At 41.9% G+C, this 21,102-nt stretch overlaps 1 protein-coding gene across 4 annotated transcripts; it reads right to left on the minus strand.

The window, feature by feature from the left end:
- Positions 1 to 2,372: 2,372 nt before the first annotated feature.
- Positions 2,373 to 20,432, minus strand: pde6a (phosphodiesterase 6A, cGMP-specific, rod, alpha). 4 transcript variants are annotated; one of them, XM_061686146.1, is made up of 24 exons: positions 20,353 to 20,432; positions 19,669 to 19,999; positions 18,738 to 18,879; positions 16,432 to 16,587; positions 14,319 to 14,408; positions 13,252 to 13,392; positions 13,106 to 13,180; positions 12,974 to 13,038; positions 12,831 to 12,897; positions 11,783 to 11,830; positions 10,621 to 10,770; positions 9,494 to 9,637; positions 8,346 to 8,411; positions 8,068 to 8,214; positions 7,417 to 7,524; positions 6,510 to 6,619; positions 6,231 to 6,318; positions 5,003 to 5,103; positions 4,827 to 4,934; positions 4,693 to 4,756; positions 3,617 to 3,691; positions 3,401 to 3,484; positions 3,094 to 3,262; positions 2,373 to 3,005 (listed from the first exon to the last, which is right to left on the minus strand). In XM_061686146.1, exons 2-24 carry the CDS (start codon positions 19,995 to 19,997, stop codon positions 2,968 to 2,970), a joined length of 2,565 nt encoding a protein of 854 aa, XP_061542130.1. In that variant the 5' UTR covers positions 19,998 to 19,999; positions 20,353 to 20,432; the 3' UTR covers positions 2,373 to 2,967. The 4 variants fall into 4 exon arrangements, 2 of the variants coding, with proteins under 2 accessions (XP_061542130.1, XP_061542132.1); XM_061686148.1 differs by lacking the exons at positions 18,738 to 18,879; positions 20,353 to 20,432 and having other exon boundaries at positions 19,669 to 19,749; XR_009769220.1 differs by lacking the exons at positions 2,373 to 3,005; positions 3,401 to 3,484 and having other exon boundaries at positions 3,175 to 3,262; positions 3,544 to 3,691.
- Between the last annotated feature and the right edge of the window lie 670 nt (positions 20,433 to 21,102).

The raw sequence follows: 21,102 nt of genomic DNA on the forward strand, positions 1-21,102 counted from the left end.
ATGTACTTGTAGAAATCTGATTTCCTTTCCTTTGAAGCTTTGACTTACCACAATGTTACCATTTTATCTTGGGGAAAGGTATGACTTTTCATAGGATTACCCATTTTTTTCCCATCCAGTTTAAGTACATCTCTGTTCTGATAAAGACTGCAACTTTTTTTACCTTGAAAAAATGTAAACTTTTATTCTCATGACGACATCTTTTCTCGAAAAAAAAAAAAAAATTGGAATTAGTTTTCACCACTTCACAACTTTTTTTCTCTAAAACATTTATGGCTACGCGATAGTTAAGTTTTATCGGTGTTAGGATTCTGAGCTCCTGCTTACGACTTCTTCAAGACTTCACAGGCGTAAATCACTGCCAGCTCCATGTTAACACGGATATTTGAATTCAACAGCCGTCAATGGCAGTGAATGAGTTAATAGTCAGCCAACTTGGAATGCGTTCATTGTAACCAGATTGGAGGTGTTGGTTAAAGCTGCCAAACACACACTCACACACACACACAAGTTGCAACTGTGCTGCACTCCTGACATCTCCTCGAGTTGACTTTGGTCGAGTGAAAGTGTGTGTGTGCGCGTGTGTGTGTGTGTGTGTGTGAATGAGAGTGCAAGTGAGGAAGATGAGAGCGCTGGGCTTCATCCTGTCAGACACTTCCTGTCCTTTGCTGTGGCTGCAGCACGCACGTAAGTAACATTACGCAGAACATACGTACATCATTTACGTACATAGATGACCTACAAACCCCCCCCCCCCCCAAAGTTTATAAAAACCTACAAACTGAAGTGTTCTTACTGAACCACATACAAAAATGTACATCAACCTTACATAAGCTTACATTAAAAAAAAATAAGGTTTCAAATAAGCTGTTTTCAAGTATGCTTTCAGAGAAGAGTTAGGGTTTCAAATTAGGGTTTCAAGACTGGGTTACTGTTTCATAAGGATTTAAACTTGGGTTAAGGTTTTAGGTTTTCAACTTTCAAATGCTGTACTAAACATGAGCATACATATACATGAACTTTCACACGCAAGTGTAAAAAGAAGTTCAACAAACGAGACCCTCTGTGTTTACGTGATTTCTCTTGGTGGACCGTTGAGTTGTCCAAATAAAAACCTTTGAGGACGATTTGAGTTGGGATGCTAACGCTAAAGCGCATCTCTCCTTGAAAAAAACGTTAGCATGTGATGCTAACATCCTGCGATGATTTAGGGCAACCCCGTGAGCGCCTCACACGGCGGCCGGCCGGTCCGTTCGGGTCCTGCTCAGAGACAACGTCAGGCGCCTAAAAATAGTCGTCGCGGCTCCAGCTGCCCCCAAATCCCCCCGCCTCTCTCTGCAGCAGTCACGGGTTGCTCCCGCGTCACGGCTCGGCCGGCACCGTGGCCGTATACGGCAATGCTTTGAGCCGCCGACGTCACGAGGCGGTGACGCCACGCGCGCTGACGTGTGAGCTACTCCGAAGCGGGGAGGGGGAGGGAGGAAGGATTTTGCACACGTTTGACCCCCTTTGCAGGCGGCGTTTTATTCACGCTCGGCTGTCGTCTTCTCTGTTGTGAAACACTCCGACGTCACCCACATATCTGACGTGGTCTCTTCGTGCAGCATCCGTAAAGCTGTAGATATATATATATATATATATATATATATATATATATATATATATATTGCTGATTAAACCCCTCCCCCCTAATAATCTTAATTCCAATAAAACCCTTAAATACTTCTCATGTCAGATTTGACCCCAAATGTCATGATTTGACCCGGAAATTTGTTGCCTTTGCCTAAAGTGACACAAAATACACAAAGATGAAAATATTTTGAACAATTCTTTTGGAGAGGTGCTCGAAAGTTTGTGTAGCAATTTGACTACTCTTGAAAAATAAAAGTAAAAAAAAAAAAAAAAAAACATCTTTAACTTTGAAAATAAAGACTATTCATGTAATAGTATTTGTAATTGCAAAAGACAAACATGTCTTTTTTTTTTTTTAAAGTGAGAAAAACTGCAACTGTTTTAGTATGATTTATTAATATTTTAGTCTCATAATATTCTTTTTTGTGTTGTCAAATTGTGAATTTTTTCTCCATTTTTGTCTTTGGAAAAATATGACAAATTGTGAGAGTCCAACTGTTTTCCCTCAAAACATACATCTGTAATCCTGTAGAATTATGATGTTTCATTTTCTGCAATAAATGCAATTTAAAATTCAGAATTAGTTTTCTTCCACCCAACTCCAACTTTCATCTTGAATCTGAAAAAATACGATTAGTGTCGTAGAATTAAAAAACGTTTTTCGCCTGCCAAAAAACAACTTTAATCCCACATGATCACTTTTCCTCCTGGAAAAAAATACAACTTTAACGTCCTAAAACTTGAATAGTCCCTCTAACTTTAATCAGCAACACAATGCACTCAATGCAAAGACAAACAAACTTGTTTGTGTATGAAAACAGCAACATCGACAATTTTTTTCAAGCAATTACATACTTGCACATGCTTTCAATACTGTTACTCACAATCACAAGCGCATCAGTGAATCACGTGGGCTCCCTCTAGTGGTATGTGAAAGAATCACTGAATTCAATGGTCAAATTGAGTATAAATCCATTTTTTTTTTAAACCCAGTACAGTGCATTTGTTACAGTTTAGTTGTACTTAACTTTTAAGTAAGGATTTAACCTTTCAGAAATGTTTGTCCTTCAATATGTATTTCGGTCATTTACAATTTTTATTTGTATGTAAAACCTTTCAAGTTCATCATTATGATTATACGGTACCATTTTTTTTATTTTTTATTTGCCTCTATTTAAGTGCAGCGTTAATGTTCAAACTGTACATAGCCGTTATAGCATCTTACGAAAATAAGCAATATACTTGCGAGGAATAAAACCTACGCTACCGTATTTGAACGTTGTTAACGTGTTTTTGGAGATTGTACTTGGTGTAAAACGTTTGCGAAGCGGCTTTCTAGCTGAGCGTGCAAGTCTTGGACTGGGCCGCACTCGCTGCAGGAAGAAAGAAAAAAAAAAAAAAAAACAGCGCATTAGTCGTTGTAAAAATGGACTTTTCGCTCGCTTGGTGTCGGCGACGAACCTTGTCTGGCCGCGGCCGCCGCGCCGGCCGCCTCCTCCTTGGCCTTCTTGGCCGCCTCGCCGGCGGCCATCTTGGCGTCGTGCACCTCCTTGAGGGCGTTCCACTCCTTGCGGTTGTTGAGGAGCCGCTCCAGCATGGGCGTGATCTCCTCGTGGAAGCGGCTGAACTCCTGCGCTCGCGCACGACAACGTTTGGCGTCAGTGTCACCGATACAATCGGATGTCCTGACCCAAGTTCAAAATATGACTTTTCACCCAAATACTTTTTGTGATTTATGTATTTTTTAGTTTAAATGACACGATATGACCTTGTAAACAAAGGAGCAGACAAAGTCGATGAAGCCGCACTGAAGCTTCGGAAGCTCATCTGCTTTGTTTCTGTCCATCATGGGCTGAAAAGGAGACGAAACAAACAATGCAGAGCTGTCGTTCATATTCTTCCATCACTCACCGCTCGCTTCATCAAAAACACAGGATCCGCTGCGTATTGCTTGTCGGAGACTTCACGTCTCGCAAACGCTTACGATGGGTTGTTGCTCCAGGACGGTCCTCTCCAGATCTCCTTGCTCCCAAAACTCAGCAGCTACAGACAGCGCCACCTGCGGCAAGGTAGGAAAATAAACGTTTAGGAGTAGATTCTCCCGCATGCGCAAGTCACAAAAAAAGTCAAGTCCAACATGTTATTTACGCAAACTCTTGCCACCTAGACTCATTTTTCAAAGCAATTTTTTTTTTTTTTCAAGAAATCTTTTTGAAAAAAATGTCCTTCTCCCCTCAAAAAAAAAAAAAAAAAAGTCCAAAAACGACATTATTTCAGAATCTAAAGAACAATACAGAAGTACAACTTTGATCTGTATAATTTCCCAATGTTTTTCTCGAAAGACGTCCTTCCCGAAAAATGTTTTTTTTTTTAATTCCTCCCAAAACACAATTTTAAAATAAAGTAAAATGACAACTTTTTCTCAAAGAAATGTAACTTTAATCTCCTAAAATAATGTCTTTTTTGTTGAAAAATATTTTTTTCCTCTCATAAATATGTTTAATGTAATAAAATACAAAATACAACTGTAATCTGATCTGCCTTGAGATACGAGTTTAATTGGCTCCGTGACCATGCTCTTACCTCAAAACACTTCTCATCTCAAAAGATATTTCACCATTAAAGTAATTGGAAATGCAATTAATTCATTCCAGTCCCCCCCCCAAAAAAAAACCATTTTTTTTTTTTTTATGATTTTTTTTTTTTTTACGTTTCCAATAAAGAAATGTAGCAGTCAATTGCGCATCCATCCATTTTCAACAGCGCTTATCCCCACGCTGCCCGCAAGTCAGGCGAGTGGACCACTACACCGTCAGTGACTCAGTCAATTGTAAAATACGGTATTTTTCTTCTTAAAAATCTACCCCACTTTTTTTTTTTTCCTTAAAAAAAAAAAAAACAACAACTTTTTTTTCTTTAAAAGTATAACTTCTTTTTCATAGTATACATTTTTTTTTTTTTTTTTTAAATCATGTCCAGCGTCGCTCTTATACAGCAAATGAATCCGATACACATCGTGAGTGTGGATGAAACACACACACACACACACTTAACGCCGACCTTGCTCTGGATCTCCCAGGGCTTCGCGATGGCCGACAGGTCGCAGGCCGTCATCATCATGGCCCTGCGAGGTTGACACACGACGTGATTGACAATTTGCGTGTGTGTGTGCGTGTGCGTGCGTGCGCGCCTACATGACTATCTCCTTGCGTGTTGTCTCCAGCATCATGTACTTGGTCCAGTCGTTCCAGCTGTCGTACGTCTTGGACTGGTCCACAATCTTCTGGAACATGGTCCTCTTCCTGCACGGGAGGACGGCCGCAATGCATCACGGGATCGGCGAGAATCCGGCCGGACGGGCGGTACTGACTTGAAGTAGAGCGCCAGGTCGGTGGCGATGATGGCGATGTCCATCAGGTGGATGACGATGTCGTGCTGGCGGCGGTTCAGATTCTGGTAGATGTTCAAAGACTGAAACAAAAAGTGGCGGGATGGAAGGCAGGGAGTTATGCTGCACACTTATTATTACCTTCTATTATAATTGATGTTATTTAAGGATTCCCCCCCCCCCCCCCCCAACAAAAAAACAAAAATTGGGGCATTTTTAAGTTACATTTCTTTGCAATTTGAGATTAAATGTTTTAAACCATTAGTTTTACATTTCAAAAATATTTTGTTTGTTTTTAAAATTCCATTTTTTTCTTTAAAATTCAATCAATTAAGTTTCAAATTTGAATGATTTAAAAATGAGTTTTTAATTCAAAGTAAATATATTTTTAAAATCAAGACATTTGAAATGTATTTATATTAAAAGTTAAATGTTTATACAAAATTAAATACGTTTTTAAATTGAATGAATTAAAAAGTTTTGAAATAAATGAAGTTTTAAAACTGAATTACTTGTTTGTATCATTAAATGCATTAGAACAATCATTAAATGTTTGAATTAGTTTTTTTTAAAATTGATTTGTGTTCAAAATGAAGTTTTGCTTGAAATTAAATATATTGTTTCCAATTTGAATGTAATAAAACGGTTTTATTTTAAATCCAATAAATTTTTAATTAAAAATATATTTGTATTTAACAAGTTTTGTATTTAACATAAGTTTTGAATCAATCAAGTTTTAAATTTGAATTGATGTTTTGTATTTATAAACAAACAGAATATTTTGTGTGTTTTTAAAAATGGATTTGTTTTTATGGAGAAAATACATTGTTACAAATTAGAAATAAGTCAAAATTGATTATTTCCAATTCAATAATTTTTTAAAAATCGTTCAAAAACGTTTTTGTTTGTTTTTCAAATCATTTGCATCATAATGAAGTCTTTTCATTTAAAACTGAATAAATTAATAAAGTGATTCATTTAAAATGAATAAAGAATGGCATTTTTTACATAAAGTTTTAAATAAATCAACTATAGTTTTTTTTTAACATTCTATTTTTGACATTTTTGTATTTGAAATGTTTTTTTTTTTTTTAACATTAAACAATACTTTGACAATCTTTTGTTTTTTTTCCCTCCCCATGACAAAAAATATTATTCGAAATGCTTCAGAGTTGAAGTCGTGTGTGTGCGTTCGTGCGCCGCGACACACCTCATCTCTCAGCAAAGTCTTGCCAAACTCAAGATGGTGTCTCTCCAAGATGGACGAGCCGTGAAGCTTCGCCAGAGGATTTCCAGACCTGGACACACGAAAACACACGCGCGCGCACACACACACATACACACACACGCACACGCGCGCACACATCAACGCTGGGAGGTTCAATGCTGCTAAATCCTGAATTATCATTTGGCTTATTTTACTACAGATGATGAATTGCGCTCGTAGCAGCCAGCGCTTGTCAACAAACGACGAAAATGTTGCGCTCACTTCATCTGATAGAGGTTGTTTGTTCCCCGGTGGTCGATGTCGTGACAGAATCCGGCGGTCACCATGGCCATGCGCTCCAGGTCGGTGTAGTAACGCTTCAGGTCGCCCGTCTGAACACACCGGCCGGCCGCACAAGTGCACGTCACGAGGGCAGGTATACATTTCTGATTTCACGAGCGCCGCCCATCAGTATAGTAGACGAGGTTCCGATTTGGAAGCAATCGGACAAAATCCGTAGCAGAATTGTTTTGGGGGGGATTCACTGAAAGTGGCCAAATTGACCCTAAAACAGTCGATTCAAAGCAAAATGGGAGGATTCCTGTGTGTTCTCGGGCATGGCTTCTTGAGACTTTTTCGTAGGTCTACTCATTATAGACATGCCTACCAAATTTCACATTACTAAGTACAACTAGCTTTGGGGGCTGAATTTTTTTATTTCGGCCGAATAGCCAGAACGGCTATAAAATGGCCGCTTTGCACTAAAATGGCAGACCTCCTGTTTCTTTTCAGACATAGCTTCTTGAGACTTTTTTGTGGGTCTACTCATTATAGACAAGCCTACCAAATGTCATGTTTCTGAGGGGCGCCGGCTTCTGGGGCTGCATTTTCCAATACTCTCGAATGGCCAAATGGCTCTAAAATGACCGATTCAAACCAAAAAGGCAGACTTCTTGGTTTTTTTTTCTTTAGGTTTTTTTCCCAGACATGGTTTCTCGAGACTTTTTTTGGAGATAGTCAAGCCAAATTTCATGGCAGACTGGCCAAGTTCACCTTTGTATCTATCACACCCTAGAAATGGCCTAGAAAAGCAAAATGGCAGACTTTCTGTGTCGTTTCGGGCGTGGCTTCTCGAGACCTTTTTTGCGGGTTTACACATGATAGATGTGTGTGTGTGTGTGTGTGAGACCATGAGCAGCGTGAACATGGTCTGGCCAACGTTGAATCCGTGTCTCCAGTTGTGATAGGTGATCTTCCTGTAGCCTTTGCTGAGCGAGTACATGAATCTCACCAACACCTGCGCGCACACACACTCACGCACGCGCACGCAGGCACGCACGCACACGCACACACACACACACACACACATACACACGCACACACCCATGAGTCCTCCGTTTGTCCAAATAAGTGTTAAAAATAGCTTTGCAGTGAGTTTATTTCCAGGAGGACACTCAGCAGGCGACCGGCGATGCCTCATCATTAATTAACTTCCTGCATTGCAGCCAATGAGAGCTCGCTAAGTCTTTCTAAATAAAACTCTGCAACTGCATCGGTTTTACGGCTTTTTACGGCGAGACGAGTAAAGAAAGTGCACCAAATTCAGTTGACGGGGGAGTTTGGTGACATTTTATGAACAAAAACAGTTGCTGTCACTCAGACTTTGAATCCAATATGTGACTTGATGTGGTTTACAGCAATCGGATTTTCAATGTTGTTACTGGTGAACTTCGAACTGAAACAAACAATCGTGTTTGCGTGTCGCTTTGTACGCGTGCCGGAGTGAAAGGCGACCGGTAGCTTGCCAAAGTGAACGTAAGGCAACAAAAGAGACGGTCACCTCTCTGGGGATGTGGAACTTGTCCACCACTTTGAGTTCGTAGTACATCCTGATGCCACACTTGACCAGGTCCAACTCGCTGTGCTCAAAGTCGCAGAAGTGAAACTCCAGGATCTCCGCTTTCTTGGCGTTGGGGAGAACCTCTGACTGGAGACGGGCAAAACCAAAAAAACAAAAAAAACAAAAAAAAAACGTTATCGTTCAATAAATCGTGTCGGAAAAACGATAGTAGCGGGTTGTGTTTATGTGCGACAGTTGTTTGCGTTGTTGTCGTTTACCAGGATCTCCTCCAGCTCCTCCTCTTCGCACTCGTCCGGTTCCTTCCCCCATCGCTCGCGCGTGTTCTGACGAAGCAGAGAAAGCACCCATCGGGAATCGTACGGTAGCATCGTAACTATCGTAGCTGTCGCGTGTAGCTCCGCCCTCACGCAACATCGGTATCGAATCTTCCAATAATTGCCTCGTGAGGATGAAGGAAGTTTTCCAATGTGAATCTGAAATGTATTCGCAATCTGACGAGGTCATGTTTGAAGAACAAAACGGCCACTTCAATTTCCGTCTGTTCAAGCACGGCTTTTTCAGATCGCAGGGCACGTAGAGACAAACGACCGGTCGCACTCGCATTCGCACCTATGGTCAATTGAGTCTTCAATCGACCTAGCGTGCATGTTTTGGGGATGCGGGAGGAAAGCGGAGTGCCCGGGATTTGAACCCCGGTCCCCACAAGTGTGAGGCAGACGTGCTAACCAGTCGCCCACCGTGACTACCGCGTTTCATGTTGCTCAGTGACATTTGCTGAGACACGTTCGTTTTGGAAGCACCCCTGGAAATATTCCAGATGAGCCTAAAATGGCCAATTCCAGTCGAAATGGTTGACTTCCTGTGTCTTTTTGGGCACGGCCCATTGAGACCTTTTTTGCGGGTCTAATCATGATCGATCAGAATACCGAATTTCCTGTCGATAAGTGAAACTGGCTTGGTCGGCTGAATTTTGGAAGCTGCTTTCATGGCTTGAATGCCCTCGAGCAACCAAAATGGCAAACTTCCTGCATTTTGGGCATGGCGTCTTCAACTTCCACTTTTTTTTGTGGGTCAATATTTCCTACTGCTAAGTGAAAGTGGCTCATTCAAGTTCATCTTTGAAAGACTCCTGTTAATCGCAAAAGTGAGCCTAAAATGGCTCATTTTTGGCTCAAGCAGATGTACGGAACATGAAAAAGTGTGAGCGTTGGCGTCCATTTTGTGTCACGCGCTTCCGCCACCTCCGGGACGGGAGGGGAACGGCATCACTCGGCAGAGGCGCAAAGTCATACATTCGTTATTGTTGTTAGCCCTACTTGCGCTTGAATTATTACACAAGTTCGATTCCAAATCCGCAACGGAACTTTGACGACGATACCATACGAGTGTATGCGATACGACTGACCAGGATGTTCTGGATCTCGTCCTTTCGACATTTGACGTGGTACAGCACCATGTCCTGGAAGATGTCCTTGCGGTTCTCGAGCTTGTTCATCTTGTCATACGTGTCCGGGTTGAGCACCGACCAGCCCAGGAACTGAGTCAGCGACTGCAACGGGGAGGGACGACGTCACCTGCCTGCGGACACCTGCGGCAACTAATAGAGCGCTTGCGAAAAGAAACGGAATATTTGTTTCATATTTACTTTACTGTATTTTTTTTTATACTAGAAAAAAAGGCTTATTTTTATTATTATTATTAAATACATTTAAAAAATAGAATGTAAAACAAACTAATAAGTCGCAAGGTGTAGAGCACTGACGGAAAGAAAAAATGCACTTATTTTTATTTGTCCTTCAAAATAAAATAACACTAAATTAAAAGTAAAATAAATGAATTGATAAGTAATAACTGGAAGCAAGTGCACTTATGTTTTTTTTTAATAAAGTGGCTACTGGTAGAGCAAAGATGAAATGTACCTATTTTAATAGTATTTATTTGTTCTAATTAAAATAAATAGAACACTAGAAGTAAAAAAAGAAATGCAAAGTTTCTACGAGAGCACCCGTAAAGATAATTAAACTTCATTTTATTTTGAAATAATTATTACCAAAAATATAAAATTATCCAAATTTATATTGATACTAAAATATTGAACCTGGTAGAGTGCTAACAAAAAATGATGTAACTTCTTTTTATTTTTTTTAAATCTAGAAATAAATAAAGACATGGCAACAGGTAAAACACGGACAAAAAAAAAAAAATCTATCCATCAATCAATCTATTTATCTAATAGCGTACTGCGTAACTTTAAGACTTTCCGCTCCTTTCACAACAGACCACGGAAAACAAACTTCCAAATCCCTTCCTGTGAGGGATTGTCCAAATAAAACGAACAGTCCATGATGAATAAGTCACTGTGGTTTGTGTGTTTGCTTCAAAATCGGGACGCCTGGATTGTTGCTCAACTGCGAGCACTCGAGCGTGTGAGCGAAGTGGACCCAGAAAAGCCTCCAGGCTAATAAATAACGGACGTGCACGACCCGCTATTTAGAAACCTGCGAGTCACACGCGCACAAAACAATACTCCACCTCCATCAGCGTTTCATCCATTTCATCAAAGGGTTTCCCGTCCTTCCTGTTATAGAAGGTGGCCACGCCCACAATCTCCTCTTTCTTGTTGACGATGGGCATGGACAAAACATTGCGGACTGTCCAGCCCGAGTTGTCCAGAGGTTCTTTCTGTGCAAAGGGAGGGAGACGCACGCACGCACGCACGCACACACACACACACACACACACACTGACATAAAAGAACCAAATCGAATCGAGACATGCGTAATAAGTGTGTAATAAGCATGTCAAAAGTATATAATAGATTTATATCTTGTACGAAAGTGTGTAGGAAATATGGAATAAGTCTATAGTATTTAATACATGTGTAGAAAATACAAGTCATAAGCGTGTATTAAATGTGGAAGTGTAATACATGCATAGTAAATGTGTATTAAGTGTGTAATAAACTGTGCAATAAATGTGCAAACATTTAAAAATGTGTAATAAATCGACACACAAACTAATGCGATAGTATGTAATAATGTGTTGTAAATGGGTAATACGTGTGTCATAGGTGTGTAATAAATGTAAATATCTACATTTGTGACAAATACGCCTTGAATGCCACAGAAAAACATGAATCAGTTATGAATGAATCCGTTATTTTTTTAAATTATTTTTTATTTGAGATTTAGAATCTAGAATCTTACGATGACAGCAGTGTGACTCGAGAGCGCGTTATTTCCGGAATTTCCTCCGGGGCAAATTTCGTTTTGTAAAAGAAGTGATACTAATGTAATTTCATGTGCAATCGAGGAGTTTGGCTGAAAAAGCTCCACTCTGTCAGCCAACTTGAATTTGCTCGTGAGGGGAGGCGCACCACCCCGTGGCAAAAGTGATTGTAATGGGAGGAAAGATGAGAGGAGCTGCGCATCCTGCTGGAAAGTCGCTGAGGGAACTTAAGGAGATCATTTATTCCCTTTATGACTGCGGCTTCGCCACACACACACACACACACGACATCGCGTCAGTGCCACAACATTACGTATACCCGCCCACAATGGAACGACTTTTTGTTCTAAGGGAGCCCTGATGGAAAAGTGGCGCCATAAACTCACGTGGCCCCTGTGTTAGATCTCATTACATCGTGCGCGTGTCGCTAATGGCGTGCACGTTCAAATGAAAGCAAGCCTCTCACCTGGAAGTTGAAGAATTCATCCTCAGCTGCGTTCATTATGTTGCAAATCTGTCGGAAACACGGAAGAAGTTATCCATCCGGCCATCCATTTTCTTTACCGCTTATCCTCAAGTGGGAGGAGGAAAAGGCGGAGATCAAATGTGGGGTTTTTTTCAATTTCAATTTTCAGAACTTACCATGCCATGTGTAATTAAGTGTGTAATAAATGTGTAATCAGTGCGTTATTATTGTGTAATGAATGTGTAATGGGTAAAAGCATAGGTAATTGTGTAAATAAGTATTAAAAAAACTGTGTGATATGTCATAAATTTATAGTGTGTAACATTTAATGTGCAATGTAGACCTATGATTGCCTAAATCAATGACGACTGTGTAATAAACGTGTTCTGTAATAAATGTGCAGTGTGCAAATAAGGTGTAATGTCTAACGAGTGTGTGATAAATCTATGTGTGTAAACGTGTAATAACTGTGTAATAAGCAATTATGTACTAGAAAGGTAATACGTGTGTGACAAATGTGCAATAAGTACATCATACATGTTTAGTTACTCTGTATTGACTAGGTAATCAGTGATAAGGGTGAAATAAATACATGGTTGTGTAAATATGGAATAAATCTGTTGTGTGTAATAGGACTGTCATAAGTGTGTTATACATGTGTAATACATATGTTAAATGTGTATTAACTTCCTAATATGTAACAAACATGTAACAAGTGTGTAATAAATGTAGAAAAGGGGTTAACTAAATGTGCAGTATAATAACTAGGTGGTAAGCATGTCATACATGTATAGTTGTGTGGATGAAGATGTAATCAGTGTTATAAATGTGACATACATGTGTAATATGTGTGTAGTAAGCAAAAAGAAGGGTGTAATAAATGAGTAATACCGATATAATGTGGGTGTCAAATGTGTTACGTAATGTGCATTTTTAACAGAGATGCCCTTTTGATGTTGTTATCTTCGCGATCTTGCCTTGAAATGTATTTCATAATTAAAAGTGATCAGAGGTCAAATATTCGAGGAAAAGATTGATAGATTCTGACCAGTCCATTTTCTGCCACATACGTTGGCAAGCCGCTGACCAGAGCCCAGTGGTCTGCTGGAGGATTCCTGCACGTCAATAACAACAGCATTTCATGTAATAATCATAAATCAGCAACGGGACCGATTTGTACTTGTGACTGACGGGATGACTTTGATGTCCTCTTTGCCGTGTAGTATATAGTCGATAATTTTGTAGAAGATTACTTCCTGGAAAAGACAAGACAAGGATGACGGTTGAGTGCGCTTCGAAGGACCGATCATTGTTTTCACCCACCCGGCCATCGGGCGTTTTAGGTCCGTCGTACGGAGGAACTTCTCCCATCAGGACGGGCCAAAGGTCAAAGAACTCCTGCAAACCAAAGAACAAAATGGAGTTCAAGTGCGTTTGTCGCTAGCGTCGGCGTGGTGGATGCTAGTCACTTTGGTTTTGGTCATGTCCAGCAGGCCCACAGAGTAGCGGTCGCAGTTGAGGAAGGCTCGCACTGTGTACAAGGCCTTGTGAAACTGCCTCTCGATGTCTGTCAGCTCCTCAAACACCTTGCTGGCTGACCACAGCAGCACCTGCACGCAAAACGCACGTCAAAAGTTCCATTCTTGTACAGTATGTAAAATGTGGAAGAGAAGTGTAATATTGCTAGCTAGAACAAAATGTCATGGTCAGGGACTCATTAAACATATACAGAATAAGCACATTCATACATGAGCTGCCGAAGATGGCGACTCACGGCAAGTCACTGAACATGCAGACTGGCGAACGGGCTAGCCATTTAACAGCTAGCCAACTCTACGCTCTCATTCACTGAAGTGCAATAAGTGTATAGTAAACAAATGTATAATTCGTGTGTCACAAATTGTATTGTCTAATAACGTTGTAGTAACTAGCAATACGTGTGTAATTATATGTAATAGTGTAATAGGTGTGCGATAAATGGATGAGTTAGTGTAATAGATGTAATACGTTTGAATTTTAATGTTAATTTGTAATAGATTGTAATAGGTGTGCAATAAAGGTTTGAATATGCGTGGAATAATTGTGAAATAAATATGCAATAAGCGTGCAATAAATGTACAATGGATTGTAATAGGTGTGCAATAATTGCTTAATGTGTAAGGTGTGTAATAGGAGTAATAAATGTGCAATATGGCGGCAATGCAGCGTGAGAGTGGAGACGCTCCTTCCTTCACATCCCAAACTTTTGACATCAACCTCCTTCAATCACCTTAAATCAGACAACATCAAAAAATCTAGAGCACTCTTGCTGTGACAAAGAACAATAATAATCCCTCAAAGCCAAAATAATCCCCCCCCCCCACCTCCCTCCAACTTTGTTAGGACTCTTGAGTCGCATCAATCAGTGCTGTAACTTTGTGTAATTGCTTTTTTCTTTGACTGCAATGACCGCTGGGAGTCACAAAGCCTCTCCCTGACTTGCAGCAGTCCGCAAAACCATCACTAAAAGTGTGAGAAGACAGTGAAAAACACTCACCTGCCCTCTCCTGGTTTCGCAGTTGTGCAGGTAGCTCAGGTGGAAAACCCTCAGCACCAGGTTGGCGAAGTTCAGGTACTTGTTGAAGGTCTGCGGGAATATCAATATTCCTTTTTTTTTTCATTGACAAAGCAGCTTTGTGTTGCAGTAAGTCATAATAGCAAACAACAAATATATGGCTCCAAGGTTTGGAGTCTGTGACGATTACTATAGAACAGGAAAACGGATCTGTGATGCCGGAAAGGGTCTGGCCATTTGGTATGAATTTATGTAATTTACACATTTATAACAACGGCTCCATCCATCCATTTTCTGAGCCGCTTATCCTCACAAGGGTCGCGGGGGAGCTGGAGCCTATCCTAGCTATCATCGGACAGGAGGCGGGCTACACCCTGAACCGGTTGCGAGCCAATCGCAGGGCACACATAAGCAAACAACCATTCGCACTCACATTCGCACCTGCGGGCAATTTAGAGTCTTCAATTAACCTACCATGCATGTTTTTGGGATGTGGGAGGAAACCGGAGTGCCTGCAGAAAACCCACGCAGGCACGGGGAGAACATGCAAACTCCACACAGGCGGGGCCGGGGATTGAACCCGGGTCCTCAGAACTGTGAGGCAGACGCTCTAACCAGTCGTCCACCGTGCCGCCACCACTCCAACATTTTAAATGTAATTGTAATTTGGAGTTGAGATATTTGCATCCATGCAGTAATTTAGTGCAGCGAAAGAGTGAACGTACAGCCCCACGTTTACCTGCCGTCAATGACGCCGAGATCTGAGTGTCGCCTGCAGAGTTGTCGCAGGATAATTTGCAGCTGCGTATTAGATTGTTTAATGGGAGCATGTAGAGATTAAACAACAGGGGTCCCCGGATTGACCCCTGGGGAACCCCGCAAGTCACATCTATATGGTCTGAGACACGGTTAACAATTTCAACAAAGGATGTCCTGTGGTTGAGGTAGGACTTGAACCAGTTTAGGGCAGTACCAGAGGTTCTGTTCTATTTTAATAATTAGTTGTGCCCATCATGGGCAAGGTATCCTTCAAAATCATCAAATCAATCTTCTTAGATGTCGGACAGACATCCTTCCCTCCGCCACATGTTCAAAGTCAATAGGATTCTTGCACAGATGTCCGTTTTCGAAAATCTGTTAGCAGACACCAGTATTGGCCCATCTTCGGCACGAGATTTTCTTTTTCGATGCCGGACAGATATTGAAAAACAGCTCCGGAAGACTTTTATGGAAGAGATGGGACCTCCCCTTCCACCTTGAAGCAGATCTTTAAAATCAATGTACTTCTTAGACACCGGACAGGCCGCCCCGTTCCAAGTGCCACCCAATATTCAAAATCAAGAGGATTCTTGCTTAAATATGGAACAATAATCCAGGGAGGAAATAAGGAAGACCAGTATCTGATACAACCTGTGCTGCCACCTTGGAGCCCATTTTTAAAACCAGTACGGCAGGTTTCTTACAGTAGATGCAAGAGCGTATTCAAAATCAACAAGATTCTTCCTGTCGTAATCCATTTCAAAAGATATGTTAGGAGCATCCATCTTGGGTCAGATACCCTTCAAAATCAATATTTTGTTCACCCCCCCCCCCCCCCCCCCCCCCGGCCCGAAATGCCACACTGTATCCCAAATCAATCGGATGCTTGCCCTACGATGGAACAATTTCCCAGAAGCTTGACACTCATTAAGAACAACACATGGCTGTGAGTATTGCCATATTGTGTGTCCGTATGTGTTAGTGCACCATTTGTGTCATAAATATCCCTTACTTAAAGTGCAGATGTAATACATTCGAAGTTGAATGTTGATTTGTAATAGATTGTAATCGGTGTTAAACCTGTTTGAGTCACTCACCCCAATTTGATCGCAAGTGGGCGGCAACAGATTTGTGGCTTAATAAGCTATAAAGAACGACCATTCCAAAATGTTCCCGTTGTTTTGGCGCGAATAAATAGTCCGTAGGGAAAGTATTCACATTTATTGATGACCGCCTTACGCCGGATGGTATCTCGAAAAGACGCGTACTGTATGTCGCCTCGCTCGTATCAAGCAAGGTACCGCTGTATATTTCGTTACACGATGTACACGTCTACCTCTTCATCCTCGGCGGTGAAGTGCGGCGCGTCGTCCATCTTGTTGACGGCCATCATGACGGCCACCATGTCCTTGCCGTTCATAATGGGCACGGCCAGCACATTCCTGGTGGTGTACTCGGTCAGCTCGTCCGCAAAGTTGCTGAAGTGAGGATTCTAAAATGAAGATCGAAAGATTTCAAGCCAAAATCCAAAGGACCCGGTCATCATCAAAGACTCAAGGCATCCCGAACACCCTCTCTTCCATTCGCTCCCGTCGAGCAGGGGGCTACAGAGCATCCGATGCAGGACCACCAGGCTGAGGAACAGCTCTTAGACGATTAAACTTGAACAGTGCTCCGTCGTCCTGACGTCAGCCCCGCCCGCATGTGCTGTAGAACCGCGCCAAATGATTTACACTCGTGCGTCCCATATAAATATTTAAAATTGAGGCCATTGTCAATTGTATCGTAATTCATATTTGTAAATTGTAAACAACCCATTCAGATAATGAACTTAGTTATGAAGTTGTTCATAACAAAACTATCATCATTTGTAGTTATACATTATAAATCCAATTCTAATCCAATAAATCGTAGACGGCTTTTTGGTTACCGCGGGAACAAGAAAAATGTCCTAAAATGGCTGCGAGGTGTTTTTAGTGCTGCTGCTGCTGCTGGCCTGTGTGACCTCTGGCTGTAATCTGGGATCGCTCTAATTCGGCACAGATTAACCGGCTTCATCTGGGAAACCGCCCCTCCGCACACAAACATGCACACGTGACTATCACAAAGCCGAGGCGGGACTAGCGACATCGAGAGACACGATAAGAAGAAGAAGAAGAAGAAGAAGGAGGAGGAGGAGGAGGAGGAGCAGGGACAGCACAGGAGTGGAAGAACACAATCCCAGTGAAATAATCTCCATCTTCAATGGGGAACAGACACTCGCAGCATCGTGCCTGAAAGGCGAGCTGTCGCCAGAAGCTTTGGAATTGCCCCACATTTACTCATGGCGAGCCCATGAGTCAAGCCGAGGGACAATCGTGTGGTTTATTGCTTCACGTGGGGATGGAAGTGACCAAACACTTCCCGGCGCACAGAAGAATTCAAGTGCCGTTTTTGGAGGCCTTGTTTAAAAGGAAATTGGGCTGTTATGTCGCCCTCCAGTGGCTATTTTGCTGCACCGCCGCAAGGGGGGGAAACCGCAATGGCGAACTGGGAGTTTGTTAACAGTGGAGAAGAAGATTATTATGAGGGTTGGCTAAGGCGGTGCACGAAACTTCGGTAGCACTGCTGTCTTTGAGTCATCAAAATAGTTCAAAAGCTAAATAATCATTCTCATAACTTCAATGAATGTGTAAGAAGTGTGCAATTAATGTGTGATAAGTGTCTCACAAACGTGCGTTGTTTTTGTGTGCGTGTAATGCATATCACAACAGGGGGAAAAACGGGGAAGGTAATATATAATAATAACTCATGAGAATTATAAAGAACATTTCAAGGGACTCAAAGAAGCTCCGATGTATTTCATGAGGGGATACGAATTTCAATATCATTTATTATTTATAAAACCGTTTAAAAATCCAGTCTTTTTCAAACATATCTGTTATTATTTGAAATGATTGAAATCAGTGGCAGTAATTGAATAATGATTGAATTAAAACGTAGTGCGCATTCAAGTTCAATACAAATTGCAGCTAAATAATTTTAAAAGCAAACAGTTCTTGAAATGAATTGCAAACATATTGTACTACAAAGTTAAATACAACTGAACTTGTACCGTGATTCTTTCGTATACCACTAGAGGGAGCCCGCATAGCACTTGTGGTACGAGTATCCACACTTTGAAAATCACTGAATTAAATGATTACTTAAATGATTCAAAATCCTGATAAAACAGCATTTTTTTCTCAAATAATTATTTGCCTCATATATTATTTAAAATTCAGATAAAAAATGTATTTTATTGCTACCGTCTTCCCTAAATTCTTGAACGTGTGCACAATTAGGAAGAGTTGACAAAAAAGAAATACAGCAAACATTTTGGACGAGAACGTTGAATATCACTTCATATCATATAAGTTTGTGTTGCGGTGCCCCAAGGTCCAAATATTAAACTAAACACGATATCTAAACCATAATACCTAACATTTGGAAAACAATCCGACATTCCATTATTGAGACCTGAATTTGAATACTAATAACACCAACAGACTCACGTAGTTGGTTTTTCGGTAATTGTATGCAAACGGACAGCCGAGCCCCAAATTCTGCCTTTGCACTTGAGATGCTCTTGGTGGTAAGTTTGAAGGTGCGTCAAGTGATTACCTGAGCGACGTCGGGCACGTTGACCATCTTCTTGACGGAGGCCACGTGGCCCACGATGCCCAAATCCAGCGGGTACACGATTTCGCTGTCGGGCTGCACCAGGCAGTCGTCGAACGCGGAATCTTTATGCACGTTAAACAACCTGCGGGGGGCACAAGTGATGACGCTGTATCGATACCGCCAGAATAATTGCAATTGGTATTCTTATCATCCGGGCATCGGAGCGGGTGCCGTTTTCCGGCTAAGGTCGAGGAGTCCGTTTCCGTTTTTTTTTGAAGCGTCACATCGAAGTGAGTGAGTTAGTTTGTGAGTGACTCAGTTAGCCAGACAACGAGGGAGTGATTGGCTGATTTAGAAACTTTGTGACTTGTTCATCGAGCGAGAGGGTTAGTTAGGTCTGAGTGAATTAGCGAGTGAGACTATTTCGAGAATGATTAGTTAGCGAGTTTGTAAATTGCGACTTCCGTTTGGGAGCGACTGAGTTAGCGAATGAGCGAGTTGGCGGAGTTAGTGAGTCAAAGAGGCATCACTGTCACTTTCAGATGTTACAGTCCGCTAGCATTGGGGCCAAACGTGCCAGCGACACACCTGATCCAGCAGATTGAGCGTTCCGGAGTTAACGTTACGGATGGTTCCAAAAGGGACCGTCACATTTTGTTACAGATCTGGACAAAAGTCTGGTTCGGGGAATTTTCCTTTCACTTTTTGTCCGTTACAGTCCGCTTGCATCGGGGTCACTAGATCCGATGCAGCAGATGAAGCTGCGGTGGAAATATAAGCTTGCTGTGTGTGTTTTTGCGATGCGCAGTGCTACCACCGACAGGACTTTTTCTTTTTTTTTTTTTGGCCTTGGCAGAGGTTTTTGGTGCGTTTGAATGCAAAGCGATAGAATTTGGGGTTCGATCAAAAGCGACAACGTCGGCGGGTCGACCTGGTGGCCAGTTCGGCGACGCCGTTCCTCTGTCGGTACATGAAGAGGCTCATGCGGTCGGCCCTCATCATGAAGCTGAGGTGCCGCATGAGGTTGAAGAGCGACTTCTCCATTTGGAGGTTGTCCTGGATGTCTCGCACCAGGTCGAAGAGGATCTCGCTCTCCTCCACCGCGGTGAGCCGGTGGTAGCGGCTCACGTCCACCGCCGTGGCGCGGCCGTTGTCCAGCAGGTCGCGCACCACCTTGGGCCGGAAGTTGATGTCGTAGTACTGCTTGGCGAACTGCGGGTTGGCGTCCAGGAACTGCTCGGCGGTGGCGGCGTCCACCATGACTGCGGAGCAAAGTGGACATCGACAATAACCAAATGAAGAGGATCTGGTTTGCAGTGTAAAAACATCCACATTTTAGAGTCATATCAACCAGACGCCACAAACCCGTAACAATTAATTACATATATTTGAAAAAAAAAAACAATTATATATATATACAGCGTGGCAAGGGAAATCCAACTATAACCAGAACTGTGCTGTGTTCCATGCCGCTTTACTACCATAATAATGTGCATTATTTGATGTGACAAGATATTACCAGCAGATATTTCTATGACTAAACCCAAAGCCCTAAATCATAAGAACCCTCGTGACATCAGGTGAAGTATATCAAACATAAAAACGCAAATGCTACCTGAGGAAGTGTCTGTCTGCAGTCTGTCGTATCACGCAGTCTGCAGGCGGATGAGCGTGCAGAAGGGATTAGTACAAGGGTTGCTTTTAAATGATCACATGCGCGCGTAAACCCGCACACAAATCCAATCCCGAGATTACGATACCGTCCGGTCTGCGGGGCCACCACCTCGGAATCTTCTTTCTCCTTTATTGCAACATGTGCTGTGTTCTCTCATTAACTGCAGCCTCCGGCTGGAATATTGACACGGAATCCGGCACGCACGTGCAAACTCCTTCCGGGGGTGTCGAACTGGGGGCGTTTTTTTTTTTTTCGCGGACCGCATTGTTGTTACGGTCTCCCTCAGAGGGCCGTTATGGCTGTGAAAACATATACAGCATTGTGAATGTTTCGTCGCCTTATCGCGGTCTTACACATACACGTACATCAAATTGATGGATAGCCAATTTTGAAATCACAAGTCGAGGATAATAATTTGTTCAACTGTTGCTCAAGTTACTGTAAAAAAGGGGTTTGGTATAAAAAATAATAATAATAAAAAAATGCTTGCATCATCTCAACGTTATTATTTAGTACATTTGACGATTTGAAAATTTGGTACAGATTTTAGGAAGAATCATGGAAGTTAATGTAAATAATTTGCTTGGGTAGGCCACACAAGGAAGTGGCAGGCCGGATGTGTCCCCCGGGCCTTGAGTTTGACACCTGTGCTCTGGGGATTTCTTCAGTAATAATAATTTGATATCGCCC

The sequence above is a fragment of the Phycodurus eques genome, chromosome 9 (genome assembly GCF_024500275.1).
Source record: "Phycodurus eques isolate BA_2022a chromosome 9, UOR_Pequ_1.1, whole genome shotgun sequence".
Lineage (NCBI taxonomy): Eukaryota > Metazoa > Chordata > Actinopteri > Syngnathiformes > Syngnathidae > Phycodurus > Phycodurus eques.

What these genes read in the sequence shown, in the direction of transcription:
- pde6a (XM_061686146.1), bottom strand. Translation starts at nt 19,997, where the DNA reads ATGGTGGACGCCGCCACCGCCGAGCAGTTCCTGGACGCCAACCCGCAG. An exon ending in GAGGACATCAAAGTCATCCC is followed by an intron (nt 12,898 to 12,973) that starts GTCAGTCACAAG and finishes ATTGACGTGCAG; the next exon opens with GAATCCTCCAGCAGACCACT. An exon ending in ATGAATTCTTCAACTTCCAG is followed by an intron (nt 10,771 to 11,782) that starts GTGAGAGGCTTG and finishes CCCTTTGCACAG; the next exon opens with AAAGAACCTCTGGACAACTC.